The sequence below is a fragment of the Aythya ferina genome (genome assembly GCF_964211825.1).
Source record: "Aythya ferina genome assembly, chromosome: 1".
Lineage (NCBI taxonomy): Eukaryota > Metazoa > Chordata > Aves > Anseriformes > Anatidae > Aythya > Aythya ferina.
Window position 1 is genome coordinate 76,777,298 of NC_140296.1, and position 15,283 is coordinate 76,792,580.

At 37.6% G+C, this 15,283-nt stretch overlaps 1 protein-coding gene across 4 annotated transcripts in view; it reads left to right on the top strand.

Moving 5' to 3' along the window:
• WWC3 (WWC family member 3) overlaps positions 1–15,283 on the top strand; it is a 99,989-nt gene that overhangs the window by 41,525 nt on the left and 43,181 nt on the right. For all 4 annotated transcript variants that reach the window (XM_084506661.1, XM_084506658.1, XM_084506660.1 and 1 more), the window contains exons 3-6: positions 1,222–1,425; positions 4,519–4,595; positions 6,382–6,461; positions 12,101–12,230. In XM_084506661.1, the coding sequence (XP_084362787.1) occupies positions 1,222–1,425; positions 4,519–4,595; positions 6,382–6,461; positions 12,101–12,230 (491 nt within the window). The remainder of the gene's footprint in view (positions 1–1,221; positions 1,426–4,518; positions 4,596–6,381; positions 6,462–12,100; positions 12,231–15,283) is intronic.

Genomic DNA, 15,283 nt, shown 5'->3' on the forward strand with positions numbered 1-15,283 from the left:
AAGTACTCTTCAGAAACTAGCTTCATGGTGTTTTTTTTTTTTTTTTATCTACTTTTCAAATAACTCTCAAATGGTAGAGCTGGTAACACGACCATGACACCAGTAGAGATCTTAATTTGTTAAGGTCAATCTTTTATAATTTCTTATTTCATCACAAACACCAACATTCTGAATTATGTATGCAAGATTAATATTAAACATAACTGGCTTTCATCTCTTGTGAGAAAAAAAGTTTGGAAAAAATGACTAGGTGCTTGCCTCCTGACTGTGCTGCAGGTTCTGCCACTGCTTTGACAGTGCATCTGCAGCAACTTCAGTCTTCAGTCATCAGGAGTTAACACTTAAACATGAGACTTTTCATGGACATCCTCACGTAAAACACGTTTGCTAGCTTGAACATCACCACAGAGACAAAAGCAAGAGAACTAATAACATTTTTAGAATTTTATTGTATGTGTATTACAAATGTTTCTGGAACTCTGAAGGGATTGCTGTCAGGTAGTAGCTTTGAAAATAAGCATATATGGGAACAAATTTTGTACTGGAATCCTATTTTAAATTTGTGTCTAAATACAAAGAGTTCTAAACTCTAGAAGGAGAAAGCGTGAAAGTGCTTTTTCTTAAAAACAAAACAACAAAAAAAACAACAAACAAACAACAAAACAAACCACTAATGTAAATGTTTTTTCTGGATTTGGGATTAAAATGCAAACTTTTCTGTTGAATAACTTTGTTTTTGACTAGGCAGGTGTAGTCAGTAACCCTTTCGGGATGTTGAACCTGCAAAGCTATTTGTAATAATGTAAAGTAACATCCCAGCTGCCTTTAGAGTTAGGGGTTAAGCATTAAGTTAACTTCTGCTTCCCAATGTGGTTCTGAGTTTTGAGGTAGTTCTCAGATTTTTCAAGTTGGCTACAAAGGAAGGTTAGAGTAAAAATACTGTTTTCTTTGGGTATGTTCTCTTTTGTAAAGAAAAGAATCAAATTTAAATGCCTTTTACGTTTCAAAGGGTTTTCTTATTCTTCCACTCTACATCCTTCCTTCCTCTTGTCCAGGCTGGAGTGATTTTGAGCACTGTAGTGTTAGGCACACTTGTTTTGTCCAGATTTTTGAACATGTCACTCGTAAGCTGTGATATAGACTTGTAGAACAGACCTTAACAAAATAATTTGTACTTCATGGGATGGTGTCTTAAAAGATTTTTATGTTTTTTCTCCTTAGAGCTCACACAAATTGAGGACCCAAGGGAGCAATGGAGAAGGGAGCAAGAACGCATGCTAAAGGAATATTTAATAGTTGCCCAGGAGGCACTTAATGCCAAGAAAGAGATTTACCAAATCAAGCAGCAGCGTTTTGAACTAGCCCAAGAAGAATATCAACAATTGCACAAAATGTGTGAGGATGACAACCGTTCTTACGCTAGCTGTGAGTATACCAGCCTTTTCTTGATTTATTGTGAATACAAAATGCAACGTGTGCAAACTGGCTTCACCACCATGTTCTGTTCTGAATGAAAACCCTGAAAGCAGAAATGAGGCACAGTCCTTAGACTCTGCTATTCAAGTACTTTGGTTTCCTGTTAGGCATTCCTGTTGGAGTATGCCTTTTTAACGTCATGCAGGGACATACCACAACCAGCATCTCTAGCCATCTTGGAGCCAGCCATACTGAAAGCTTCATAAAAGGCAACAAAAGAATGAACGCTGCTGGGCCAGCCACCTACTGGCACTCCTAAATTCATAGTTACTCTTCTCTGGAGACTGGGGAGACAATCAGCTTCGGGGAAGTCTTCTGCAAATCTGTGGTCAGTTTATCAACTTTATAAAGAGTTCAGAACAAAGCTTTGTGGTCAAGAGTACCTCTGATGTGACAAGTTAAAACATCTTGGTGCACTAGGAGAGTTGTCTGATAAAAGTAGGCATTTCAGTAGTGCACCTGGGTCTTGGATGCCAGGCTCTGACCCTAATGCTGGCAGTAGGTGGCAGAACCTTGATGTCTTGCTCTTCTTGTTCCTCAGATGTCTGAGGCAGCTTGTGGTAGTAGATGGAGCACTTCTTCTAAAATCTGAAGTTGCACTGCTGTCATCACTCATGGTTAGTGCAACAGAAAAGGCATCTTCAAGGGGTCAAAACAGTCTAGTTCAAAGGAGAAGTGTATCAGATAGATACACCCACCAGCCATGTGGAAACCTAGTGGAATTTCACTGCACGGGTGGCTTTTCAGTGACTGTGTGTACAGCCATTGTTCAACTGCAGCATTTGCTGGTAAATGCCAAATCCTTGGTAAATATGGGAACCTCCGCTTACCCCTTTCTGAAAAAGTTTAAGAAACCTGACCATGAGGGTTTAAAGCAGGCATCTGGATACAAGTGTTTAGATATTGATACAATGTTATTTATTAATCCCAGGTAATTCATTTGTATGCATTAAAACTAAGTAAAAGATGGTTTTTAGACCTGAGATGTCCCAGATGGTCTTGACCAGTCTTTACCAAGAGTTCTTTTACTGTTGAACTGAATTATCTCATCAGTTTATTTAGTTTTAAATATATGTATTTCTATGATTTAGTTTCTGACATGACAGGTATGACTGGTCGTATTTCTCCCTTTTATATGGAAGTTTCTTAAGAATTATTAAGAAAATATTTTTTTCTTCTTAAGGCATTTTTTATTAAAAAAGAAAATATCATTCAAAGAACTTATTATTAAAAGACTTGGAGTGGGATAAAAAGATTGTGATTTCAGTATTTCAGATTATTAAATCTAACTTTATTGCAATACTGTTCTAGAAGCTTGGGTTTTTTGTTTTTTAAAAATTGACAACAGTTCAGTTTGGTATTTTGTTGAATTATTTTGGGTGACTATGCAGGAAGAAGATGCTTTTGAAGAAGGTAATATACTAGAAAAAAATATATTTTTTTCATATTTTTATAGCTCTTAGGAAAAAAATTGAAACACCAACAAGATTGACTGAAAATGACTAAGCTGGAATTTATCTGTAGCATGAGTGCAAACGTGTTGACTTATGCTTCTCAGTCTTCTGGTAGTGTTTGTATGTGTCTGTGAAATCGATAACAAGATACTGTAAAAATCATTTAAATAAAACCTTTCACTTGTTTTAAAGTGAAAAGATATTTTAATCTTCTACAGATGCATTAATTTATTTTATATTGCTTTGAGGTCATATGCATCTGTTTAGGGAAAATGGGTGGATTGATGATTCAGCGCATCATGTTGGTTTTTTTTGACCGCAGTCTTTATTTATTTATTTATTTATTTTAATCCCTTTGGGGATTATTCATGCTGTCTACATGAGATTCCCCAAGGCTTCTACATTTGTTTTTCTTAATTCAGCCACTCCCCTGCACTCTGGGATGCTTGCTTCTCCATTTATTGTGCAGAAATCTTTGACTTCTAATTAGATAGCCAAAAGGTGGGCACTCATATTGTGAACGTTCCTGCCTTCACCGTCAGTTGTTTCAATCTGTTGCATTAAAAATGTAAAAGTACACAAATTGTTTTCGTTCTCTTTTCTTGGGGATGCTGCTATTGCCTCAGTACAGTGTGCTCATGAGTGGGAGGCAGTGTGAGCTCAGCGGTCGTGGGTTGGCAGGGAGGTGCCCATGCAGCAGTTTTGTGACTCAGTTGCGATCAGCACTGTTAAAAAAAATTTAAAAATAATCCATAGAAAATCCTGGATTTAAAGAATTAGCCCAGGCATGACTACTCATTTTGGCAAGTTTCTGCACGCTTGACATGACCTTGGTGTTGCGGTATTCTTTTGAGAGTGGAAGGGCTCAGTGAAATGCAGACATGGATATGGGTTTCAAAGCAGCAGCCTTCAGCTCTACAAAAGGATGGTAGGTCTAACAGCACAACCTGATCTACTCGCATACCGGGCATTTTTCAGTGGGCCAGTGCAGCTATGAATGGCTCACTCAGTAAATCACAGATAGTCTTGTCCAGCCTGTTCTCCAGGACCTTTACTTCATCTGTCTAAGGTTTAGCTGGTAATGTCATGGCTTGAAATTGTTGCCTGGCTCTACAGATATGTTGCTGTACGAAGAGCTCTCCTGCCAGAGGTGGAGCTGTGTCTCTGTTCCCCACACCGTTGGTTTAGGAGGCAATGTCTCCCTTTCACTGATGGCATTTTGTCCTGCCAGTAGTTTTGTGACTTTAGTCCCTATTGTAATGGTGTGACAATGTACCAAGAAAACAATTAACAATTGTTAATGTTACACAAATCGTTTGCATAGGTAAATGCTACCATCTTTTAGTGGAAGTTACTGGCTTTTTAGCAACATACAATGCTGCTATAAACAATATATTTATTTTCTGTTCAGGACAAAAAATCAGGCAGGCCAAAGATAATTCTTCCGTTGCACTTTGGCAGGGAGGATTATTCTAAAAACTAATGACTTGTAGTACAAGGAATGGATGCAGTGGTCTAGTAAACACTTCTACATCTTAACAACTATGTTAAGAGAAAATATATAAAATGCTGTTTTCCATCTGTTTAGCATTTTCTGGATTTTCAACTAATACCAAGTATGACCCATATCAGATTAAAGCAGAAATAGCCAGCCGTCGTGACAGAGTGAGTAACCTTTTTTAATTTTGTAAAAATATGAATTAGGCATAGGGAAGGGAGGGGGACTACCTGCTTTTGCTTTTGCTTAACATTTACACTGGGTGTTGCATGCATTTTTGGAAAAAAGTATAAAAAATGCTTTTCTACTCTGACTTATTGTTCCATTAAAGTGAGTCTGTATTTATTGCATTTCAGTGACTTGTAAAGTAATGCTTTTTCCATGTTACAAGCGTCAAGATTTTGTCATGGATGTCAGAGACAAACTCAGCCAGGCTTTCAGAAATTACTTTCTCTGTGCAAACTGCTGCAAGTAGTAAATGCTCTGCAGCCAAATTCTTCCTTGATTGAGTGCAGTTCAAACCCACTGTCTTCATATTTTCCCATTTACCCATTTTCAGTGGGGTTCCATGGATGTCATTGAAGATGATTTAGCTATTTGTTTGGAAGTCTGTTAACAATTCAGTAGACATGCTGGCAAAATAGAAATGTTTTAGCTAATTTTTGACCAGAGCTCTTTGGGGATGGGGTGGGGAAGAAGTGCAAACTTTTTTGTAGTGATAGGTGGTTCTGTAATTAAAATGTTTTATTTCTAATTAAAATAAATAAAAATGACTAGAACCATACTTTTGGTACTGTCTTGTCTGAAGAAAGAATAGCTGACTTCTCAAATTTCTCCCATGCTGCAAACAGTTGAACTCCGTGTGTCTGTTTAAAGCAAATTGATACAGTAGTCAACTGTTTTTAAAAACATAAAAAATAAGGCAGTTATAACATCAAGCTTTAGGACATGTTTTCTAAATTGTACATTTCTCTTTATTAATCAGTAAAATGGAATTTAGTGTGCCAGGTCAGCCTAAAAAAATCAATTAAAAAATACTGATCTTTGCAGGATAGTGTTCCGTTTTTGTTGTAGTGACCACTTTCCACATGAGCGCCTCTGAAAATAAATCCTGTTCACCACCCTTCAAAGGCATTTATTCTATCTGTATATGTTTACTACATGCTGACTAGTGTTTGCTTGTTTTACGTAGCCTACATGTCAGCATATTCTAAACAAGAAAATACGCCTTATTTGTTTAAATAATATTTAAAGAAAACAAACAAGATCTTCACTTATGACTACTTGCCTCTGTTTCTGCATCTTAAAATAAAATGATATCCCAAGTGCGTAGGACAATCTGTTCCACTGAATGCATGTATTTGTTTTCATGATTGCTTCAGGTAATAGAATAAGTAGAATAAAATGTGCAGTGTAAAGTGTTTGTGGATAGTTCTTCAGACAGTGCTTCTCTTTTACTTTCCATTTATGCACACTAGCTGGAGGGGGCAGAAGGCAGGACAATATGAAAATAACCATAGGAAATCAGGCTGCCGTTTCTGGAAGAGAGACCAACTCTGCTGCCAGTGATTTTATTCAACACATTGAATGTGTTTTAATACTATTATTTTTTGACTAAAGAGCTAAGAGGTATTTGTTTGCTGCAAGGGAAGAAGAAAAATTGGGACTGAAACTCGTTAGCTGTTGGCATAATCTATTGGAGGCAGAAGACCATCAGAACAGATGAGGAAATCGATACTCTGAACGTTGTGACCACAGTTTGATTGGGTTGTATTATTTTTCAGAAGGTCTGTTACTTTTGTGCAAATTTTAAAGAAAACAGCAACAGCCCTTAGATTATCACTTCCATTAAACAAACAAACACAACTTAAAATTTTGATTCAGACATAGTTATTTTTTATAATGTAAATTTCTGTTTCATACTGTTACTTTAAATTATTTTGATATATTCAGCTTTCTAGGCTAAAACGAGAATTGGCACAGATGAAGCAGGAGCTGCAATATAAGGAAAAAGGAGTGGAAACTCTGCAAGAGTAAGTTAAGGGTTTGTGGGAGGATGGTATTTTTTCCTTTCCTTTATTCATCTTGGAATGACTTGCTTAGAAAACTATTGCCAAAAAAAAATTTGAAACCTTCTAATTGCTTTGCTTCAGAGTTTCTGCTGTGATAGTGTTGCAGGTTGAGAACAGTGTGAAACGATGGAAGAAGGATTGGACAAAACTAGTTCAAAAGGTGATTTCATGGATCCACATGCAAAACAATTTTGTAGGCACTGTCTTATAACTCTGGCAGAAAATTTTGTGCAGGTGGAGTCAGATTTATAAAATGTTCTCTGGACATATCCGAAGATATCTCTGTCTGGAGCACAGTGAGAAACACCATGCAGAGGAGTAGCCTTTCTGTGAGCAGTACCTAGGCTTTCTGTCTGGGCAGTGTATTTCTCCTGGGAGGAAGGCTTGAATGCCTCTTTTTCCTTTTACATTGGTAGTCAGACCTTCCAATTCTGCATGCTGGTGTGTGCATGTGCAGTATGCTCCGTGAGACCCGGGGTTTTGTTGCATGTGTTCAGAATGACTGTATGTAGATGTGACCCCTTGTCTCCTCCCTGGCAGGAGAGGTAACTCAGGGCAATTTGCCACTGCTCCTGGGACAATTAGACAGCCTGCACTCTGTTTCCCTCACACTTACCAGTGGCAAAGGTTGAGAACTGTTGTGGTAACCCTCTCCCTTCCACTCTTCCTGCAGGCCATCAGATGGGAACCGAGTGACTTCCATCTGTGCGCTGCTTAGTCACCTACACACATAGCACATACATGGGAAGCCCAGTGTGATAGGGAGAGAGGTTGCCAGGCCATGGAAAAGATGGCAGGTAAACACATGTTGCTGTGGCTTCCAGATCTGTTCAACAAGCTGAGAGGCCAGGCTGAGTATGTTGAACAACTCTTGGATTTGCTTTGGACGTGTGGCCGTATATTTAGAAATCTTGGCCATTTGTGCTGTTTCAGCATGCATGTGAACGAACTGCCTAATGCAGGCACTTCTTGAAAATGTTGGAACCATTGCACGTCTAATGCATTTTGCAGTGTAAGTACACTATCTGTGGAAATAGTTTGAAGCTGTGGATTTATTGTGTTGGTGCTACAAAGCATGGGCACGCACTTTCACTTCAGAAATCCTGGCAAAGCTCCGGAGGTCCCGGAGCAATTAGGTTCCTGATTTTCCAGCTTAGACTGCATTAATCAAACATGGTATTTTGTTAATAAAACTATATAAAGGGAAGTACTCAGATTTTACATTTAAAGGAGAAGGAATAGCCTATGCATTTCATGTTTTCTAATCTTACGAGGTTCTTTTGTTTTGTAATGCATTTTAAAAGCTTCAGAGAAAAAAAGTTTGACCAAAATCCTTCATTGGCAGATATAATATAATCATTCTCTGATAAATGTAGTTTATTGACTACAAAAAGCATTTACACTTAGTTGCAGGGGAGTTGTTAATATATGATATTAACTGCAAATTTGTAAAGCAAAGCCTTCTGTATATTGAAACAGCAAATATTCTAAGTATGGTCAACATTTCAGGATAGTAACATAATTAAGTGGTAACAGAACAAAAAAAAATCATCTTAAGATTCTTAGTCATATTTTCTTTATTTCAGTAAGAATTGCCTTGCCTGTTCTACTTTATTTTCCTCCACGTGGTTACTGTTTTTTTTTAAAGGGCGTAGGTTCAGTTTTTTATAAAAGGACAAACCACTTGAGGGAGATGAAAGTATTTGAAGGCCAATTGAAATTGAAGATTGTTTTAATTAATATAATTAATCTAAGACTGTCCAGCAAAGCAGTGCAACTTTTTGAAAAATAAAGTCTGCAAATGATTATGAGTGCAAGTGTTCCTTTGATTTTAGCCCAAGCTAAGTTGCCTGGAATACAGGACGGGGGTACAGGAGAGACTCTCAAGAGAGGAATTGTTTTAAATCGAGCTGTGTTCATCACATCGGTCAGTGGTAAATGTAATCAGCTGGTTTAAATGTTCAGGGATGACAGCTCAGTGCTTCAGAGCCTCTCATTGCTGCAGTCGCTCTCTGTGGGTGTACAGGGTGGCAGACATTGTTCGCTGCAGCCGGTGATAGCGTTTGGCTGGGTGTTAGCCTGTATTGCAGTGAACTGCAGTTGGTGCTTGTGCCCTGCTGAGTTCTGCTCTCTGCAGTGACTTCTGGACTTTTTTTATTTTTAAAGTAATTAATTGGTTGCCTTTCTGGTAAGGTACGTGCTTTCTTTTGAATATTTTGCTTCTACTAGGAAGTGAGCCAATTTGGAGAGTACTCATGCTGTCTAACAACTGAAGAGAGAAGCTCTTCTGGCCTCCTTGTGTAGGCAGTGGAGAGGCAGACTGCGTCGGTGGTCGGTCCATGCCAAAAATCTGACTGTGCTCTGGGTTGTCCCTGGGCCTTCACTCCCCCAGCTCTCTTGCTCTCTTACTTGTCTGGGGAAGAGTCTCTCCAGTCAAGTACTGAAACTAAAGTATTTTGCTGCTTGTATATTCAAAAACAAAACAAGTGCATTGTCTGAAAAGAAACTCGCTGTTCCTTCTCTAAATTAAAAGTTTTTTTTGTTTGTTTGTTTGTTTGTTTGTTTTAAAGATTCTTGCATTTCAGGCATTTCCCTCTTTTGTTACCTTTTCTAAATTTTTGGTCTGCCTAATTTTTGTTCCTTCTTGTGCTAGGTCAAATCTTCAAGTAACTGCCAAACTGAGACTGGCATACATCCTGGTCAGCTGTTTAAAAAGCCATGTTCTTCATTTTATTTTAAGTACATGCCAAGAACAATATTGGGAGTTGTCACACTTCAGGCTTTACATCTGGCCGAACGTTTGCCTTGAACCTCTGGACAGAATAGCGTGGGAGCAGGGACCAGAACTTGCACAGCCCCGTGTTTGGCCGCTGCTGGGCCCAGCCCTTGGAGAAGAAGAGCCCCATTTTTTGCTGGGGGTGGTTAGGGTGCTCGGTGTTCCTACTGCTTCTTGGTGCTCTTAGATTCTGATGCCCTTGGTTAAATGCAAATCTTCTGCATTGAAATTTTCCACATACATTATCTGCCTTGGACTAGGTTGTCATCTTTTCATTTTAATTTTAGTAAAATTGCCTAGCCATTTCTGAGAATTAAAAAAAAAAAAAAGTAGAGGAAAAAATGAGTTTTGTGGGGGTGAGAGGGGATTGCAGGTTTTTAGTCTCTCGGCAGCTCCAATACAATCAGAATTTCAAATTTTGTAGTGTGCAGCATTTTGTTAGGTCTATATTTTCACCAGTTTCATCCAAATTCGGCAGTATTGTCGTAAGCCTTTGAACATTATGGTCTGCTTTTGCCCACTGCAGGCTTTCTGGAGGTATTTCAAGCCTGCTGGGATCCCACCCTGCATGAAAGCCTTCCCTGCTCCTTGGTCCCCAGGGGTGTCTTTGCCCTGAGGCACAGCTAGTCCTGTTGAGGCCCAAGGCTAGGGGGTTAAAAATGAGCCTTACCTGGAACAAATCCCTTCACCTGACCTGGCAGGGACTGGGAACGAGGAGCAGCTCCTTCTCTCCTGTGTTTTCAGTGACCCTGTTGTGTGTCGGCAGGAATTTTGGAGGAAGAAGGCGTTTAGCAGGAAAGGAAATGAAAACCTGTCCAGTTGGCCGTGAGAGCACAGGGACCGCTCAGAGAAGTGAGGAGAGTTGGGGAATTAGGGCTGACTAAACAGTTTATAGCTGCAGACTAGTTCAGAGGATATAAGACCTGACAAAAGCTTTAAAATTAGGCTTTAACTCAACTACAGACCTATGCTTTGGGGGGGGAGTCTTAGGTATTTGAAAGACATGGTGGAAAATAGAGGAACACAGAGACTGCCATGTAGGACCAAAGCTATTCCGAGTGTGTTAATAGCCTACATATCCTGGAAACATCTTCCTCAGAAAATGTGTATTTCAGTCATGGGTTGAGTATTACTTGAATGTTCTTCCTGTTCGTATAAAGGGGTAATCTGTTTTTGCATCACACTGTTTTCCATTAATAAATGGAAGATTCCTGTCAACATGGTGGCTTTCAAAACTAGAGATTTATGAAAGGAATTAAAAAATAACAGACAATGAATAAGCAGTAGTTTTGTAAGATACTTAAGCCGGTTTGGATTGACAGCAGTACTGATTTAAGTTCAGATATTTCTGGCAGTAGAATATTATCTGATTCTTTACTTAAACAAATACCAGTTCATAAGTTGGGCTCCAAAGTGACGTCCAGGAACATGAATTTGTGGCTAACTGGACAAAAATCTGGTTGAAATTAAATAATTTCCTTTTCCTGTAATACCACCTTGTACCTGGCAAACAGTATAATGAACGGTTGTGTAGGAGGCATTTTCTGGTCTAATATTTGGGTGGAATCTATGTTCTTAAAATTAATCTAACTGTCAGATAAAACCACGTTATCATTTTCATGAAACTTTTAGTGAATTGGATTAGTTGTTTTATCTAATCTTTTCTGGATTTTAACTGGAAATGAGTGAAGAGTCAAGTAACCATCTGAAAAAAAAAATAAATAAAACTTTAATCCAAACTTTAGGTTCTTTCTGGTTTTTGAAACAAAATAAAAGCTTACATATTTTTGTATGCAACATGAGGAGAATTGTGCTTAAGCGGAAAGCTGAGGTTCAGACTTACTTTGCATTTTGACAAAATCAGGAGTTGTCAGAAGAAAACAAACAAACCCAAACTGTAGAAACCCAATCTGCACTTCCTCCTGAAAGTTGTGAGCTGCACAATAAAACCACTGGAGTTTTGTTCAAGCCTTTTGTTTTTTCTTATTATAATTTTAATATTTTGATTTTAACACAAGTGGCTATAAGTGGATTTTTAGTGTTTTTGTTTCTCTGGCAGAACGTAGTGAGGAGGGTAACAAAATTTTTGAATAGTTTAAGCTGTGAATGCACTTGCACTCACATTTGCACTCGCATTATCATTTTGGTGTTCTATGGAATCCAAAGGAAGAACTATGGGTAGTTCACATTGCATTTAAAATCTTCTGGGATGGTCCCTGTGTGCCTTCTCGTACCCCAGTGCAGGGAGATGATACTGTCTAGGAAAGGTATTTAAAGATTCAAATGATGGCAGGAAAGTATTTATAATACAGTTTTCAGAATTTAAAATTTATTTTAAAAATACCAAAAGCAAACAAACAAACAAACAAAAAAACACTCATCAAAAACCAGCACCCAACAAACAGAATGCCTTCATTGTAAACTTCTAAAACAAGATCAGACAATGTCCTGGAAGAGGTGTTGCAATGTGTAGTGACGCATCAGATATGTGATGGCTAGGCTGCTAATGTCTTACTACTTTATAGGTTAGTTTTAGGTTGATTTTACTTTTGTTGCATAAAGTAAACCACAGACATTGCTTTTGTGAGTAAACTCTGTAGTAGGGGACATTAAAGACGTGGAATTTGTTGGTTCGGCAGAACAGGGGTTCTGCATTGTTTTACCTTTTGAATGTACTGGATGCTGAACGGTGTTCTGATTCCCTGTAGAGTGTCATTTTATTCCTGGAAATAAAGTGGTACATGAATAAACAAGAAGTTTTACAGCATTTATGGTATTTCTTATTGTGTAAAAACTATTGAACCTGTCTTCATCTTTTCAACAGGATTGATCGTAAGATGTCAAGTGCTCATACAAATTATAGACTGGATGAAGCACAGGCTATAATGAGCGAACTTCGAACCATAAAGAAAGCTATATGCACAGGTGAAAAAGAGAGGCAGGAACTTATGCAGGTAAAAAAATAAAATACATATATATATATATATATATATACATTATATATATATATATAAAAAATACTGAACAAATAGCTGCTCAAATGTACAACCTATCTTCATTTTGTTGTTTGTGATTGCATTGGGATTACCAGGTTTAAATAAGCAAGGGGGAGGGGAATAATCTGATTTTTCTGTTCGATAATTGCCTGTAGCAGATATTTCATAAGAAGTAGTCATTATCTATACTGTGAACATGAGACTTCATGTGACTATTTCATATTTTTTGTCTTAGATAAAGTACTACCCTTACATTTGGATCAGTGTTTTTATTTAATTTAGCTTCCCATTGCTGCTAACTATATCAAACACTCCTATGGAATAGTTATCCTGCATTTAAAAAACAAACAAACAAACAAAAACCAAACACAACCAAACAAAATATATTTAACTGTATTGTTTTTTCATTTTGTTTAATGTCCCCTTGCGTTCTGCATAATGAGTGAAGACTGAGAATTCTTTTGCTAAAATGTTTATTATCTCTTTTATAATGTTTTTCCTTTTATAAGCATCTCACTAAATTGGATGTTACTATACTACAGTTTGGCAGTTCTCTCTTTTTTTCCCAGTTGCTCCTCCTATACAAGTAGGACATCAAGACACAGATTACTTTCAAGTGTCCTCACAAAATCCTCAAAGCATGTGATCAAATATAGTGTATACATACACCATCCTGCAACCTTTAAATCATTTTTTAAAATCCAAGCACTAGGATTAAGGGGAGATGTATGCCCAGGTAGTGATACAGCTTTTGAATGGATTTTGTATCCTGCTCTGAGTTCTCACCTGCTGTGTATGCATTATCAATGTGACAGGAGCTTGACTTAAGAGCCATGATCCTTTGCTACTGCAGGAACTTTGGTGTATACTTGTTGAAATATGCTCTGGGTACAGAAGGATGGCAAGAACCATTCTCTTCACCTAGTCTTGAAACTGCTTTATGGAAAAAACACATTTTCATTACCTAAGTCTTTGAGACTGCACTAAACTATAATTGCCATTCAAGAGTTTTTTTTTTTTTTTTTTTCTTTTTTTTTCTTTTTTCATATTTCTCTGCAGTAGTGTTTTGCTTGTAATTTTTTGTTGTTAAATTCTGTGGGTAGCTTGTAATCTGCATATAATGAATTTCCATAGTTATACAATTATTCAGTCTCCAAAGCATTACCCAAAGGTCAGCTGATGGACCACAAATCCTTGTTCAAGTAGACAGAACGCTTAAGTCACTGTTAAAAGTTTCTGCCTTGGCAGCTTTTAACATATTCGATATTTTGCGTTGGCCAGGTTTTAAAGTAATTCTCAAGTCTTCCACATGCCTAGCTAGCAAGAAATGATTAGAAAGGCAGTTCTTCGTGGATGCTCTGACGCACATTTTAGGAAATTAGCTGGTAATTTAAAGACTTCTGTATGAGATCCTGGAGCAACATAACTACTGGCCTTGTTTCGACTCTCCCAATAGTGTTTTTTTTTTTCCCCCATAGATTTTCAGTCCTTGGTGGCGCTATATCCAGCAGTAAACATTGAGATGCCTTGAAAATCACAGCTTTTAGATGAACTTGAAGTGCCATCGCAGTGTCTTTAAATATAGTATTGAAAGATGTGGAGGACCTAGGATCAAGCTTAGCATCATAGACTGGACAATGCTGGCAACACCAAAATGTAGAGGTCACACGAGACATAACCAAAAAAGAAGAGTGTTGTGATCTTTATTTGTGAACCTATGTGACATCTAGGAACTAGTAGTGTAGGAGATACCATTTTTTTTTTTTTTTTTTTTACCACAGCAAACACCAATCTGTTGTGGTAGCAGACAGTAATAGGCAAGTAGTTCAGGAGAATCTATAAAATAATTTTCACACACGCCTACCAGTTCTGCATGTTCTATTGCAATTGTAACAAGGCATCAAATGTCAGTCTATAAGGTCAACAGTTGTCAAAGTTGTCTATGTCTACCAGCTTATTGTGCTCTGCCTAAAATCCCCAGCTTCTACCTGATATTTTTTCTTAGTCTTGACAAAAGAAAAAAATGTTATTTCATTGATGCTTTGTTGTTACCAAATTTCATGGTGCTTTGCCTTTTTATTTATTATTATTTGAAGGTAATTGTTATGGGTTTATTTAGCTTAGTTAAACAAGTGAAAGTCTGTTTTAAATATCTTTGTAATGAGTTGAGAATTTGATCTTTTCTTTGCCCTATAGATATTTAAATTGATTTGTCCTTAAAAGTGCTACGTTTAAAAGCTATTGTTGGTTAAGACAAGCTTTCTTACGGAAAACTTTCTGTTTTGAAAGCTGTTTATAGAGGATTTGGAAGTATTGTGTAAACAGATGGGAATTTATTTCAGAGAAAGGAAATAGAAAATTTCATACTACTTCTTAATTTAAATCTGGCCAGTGTAAGCAACAGAACTAAACTTAGCAGAAGTGACTCAGTCTTGTGTAGGTGCTTGGAAAATTGTAGCTGTCGTAGAAATATGATAATTAGATTGATTGAGTTGTGTGGGAGAGAAGGCTGACAGGGGAAGGAGAAGGTGGTCAGATTTAAACTGGGTGCTGTGGTTACAAATAACATCAAATATGCAGTCTCGCAGCTCTGAAAAAGTGGACAAACTTTTTATATAAGATGGAGTAAGCAAGGTACATGCTTAAGTTCCCAAGTATGTGTGTGTGTATCTTGTCCCTCTCCCCAATACCCTTTGTGCTTTAGTTTCTGTTCCAGTATGTGCATATCCTTTAAAAATATTCTCTCCTTAGAAGCACTGGAGTTTGCTTTTTTATTACTATTTTTTTTCCTTCCTTACCATTTAAATAGGCTAAACAGTTTAGATAAGAACTGCACTGAAATTTTGTGGCAGAGAGCTCCCAAATCAGGTAGCAACAGATCAACGATGAAATGACAGTGCCCATTTCTCTCTTTTTAGGTAGATTTTGGTGTGCCTGCAACTTCACATCCATATGCTAGGCTCATCTGGCAGTTTTTCCAGGATTGCCATAAACAATCCTTAAACCCTGGA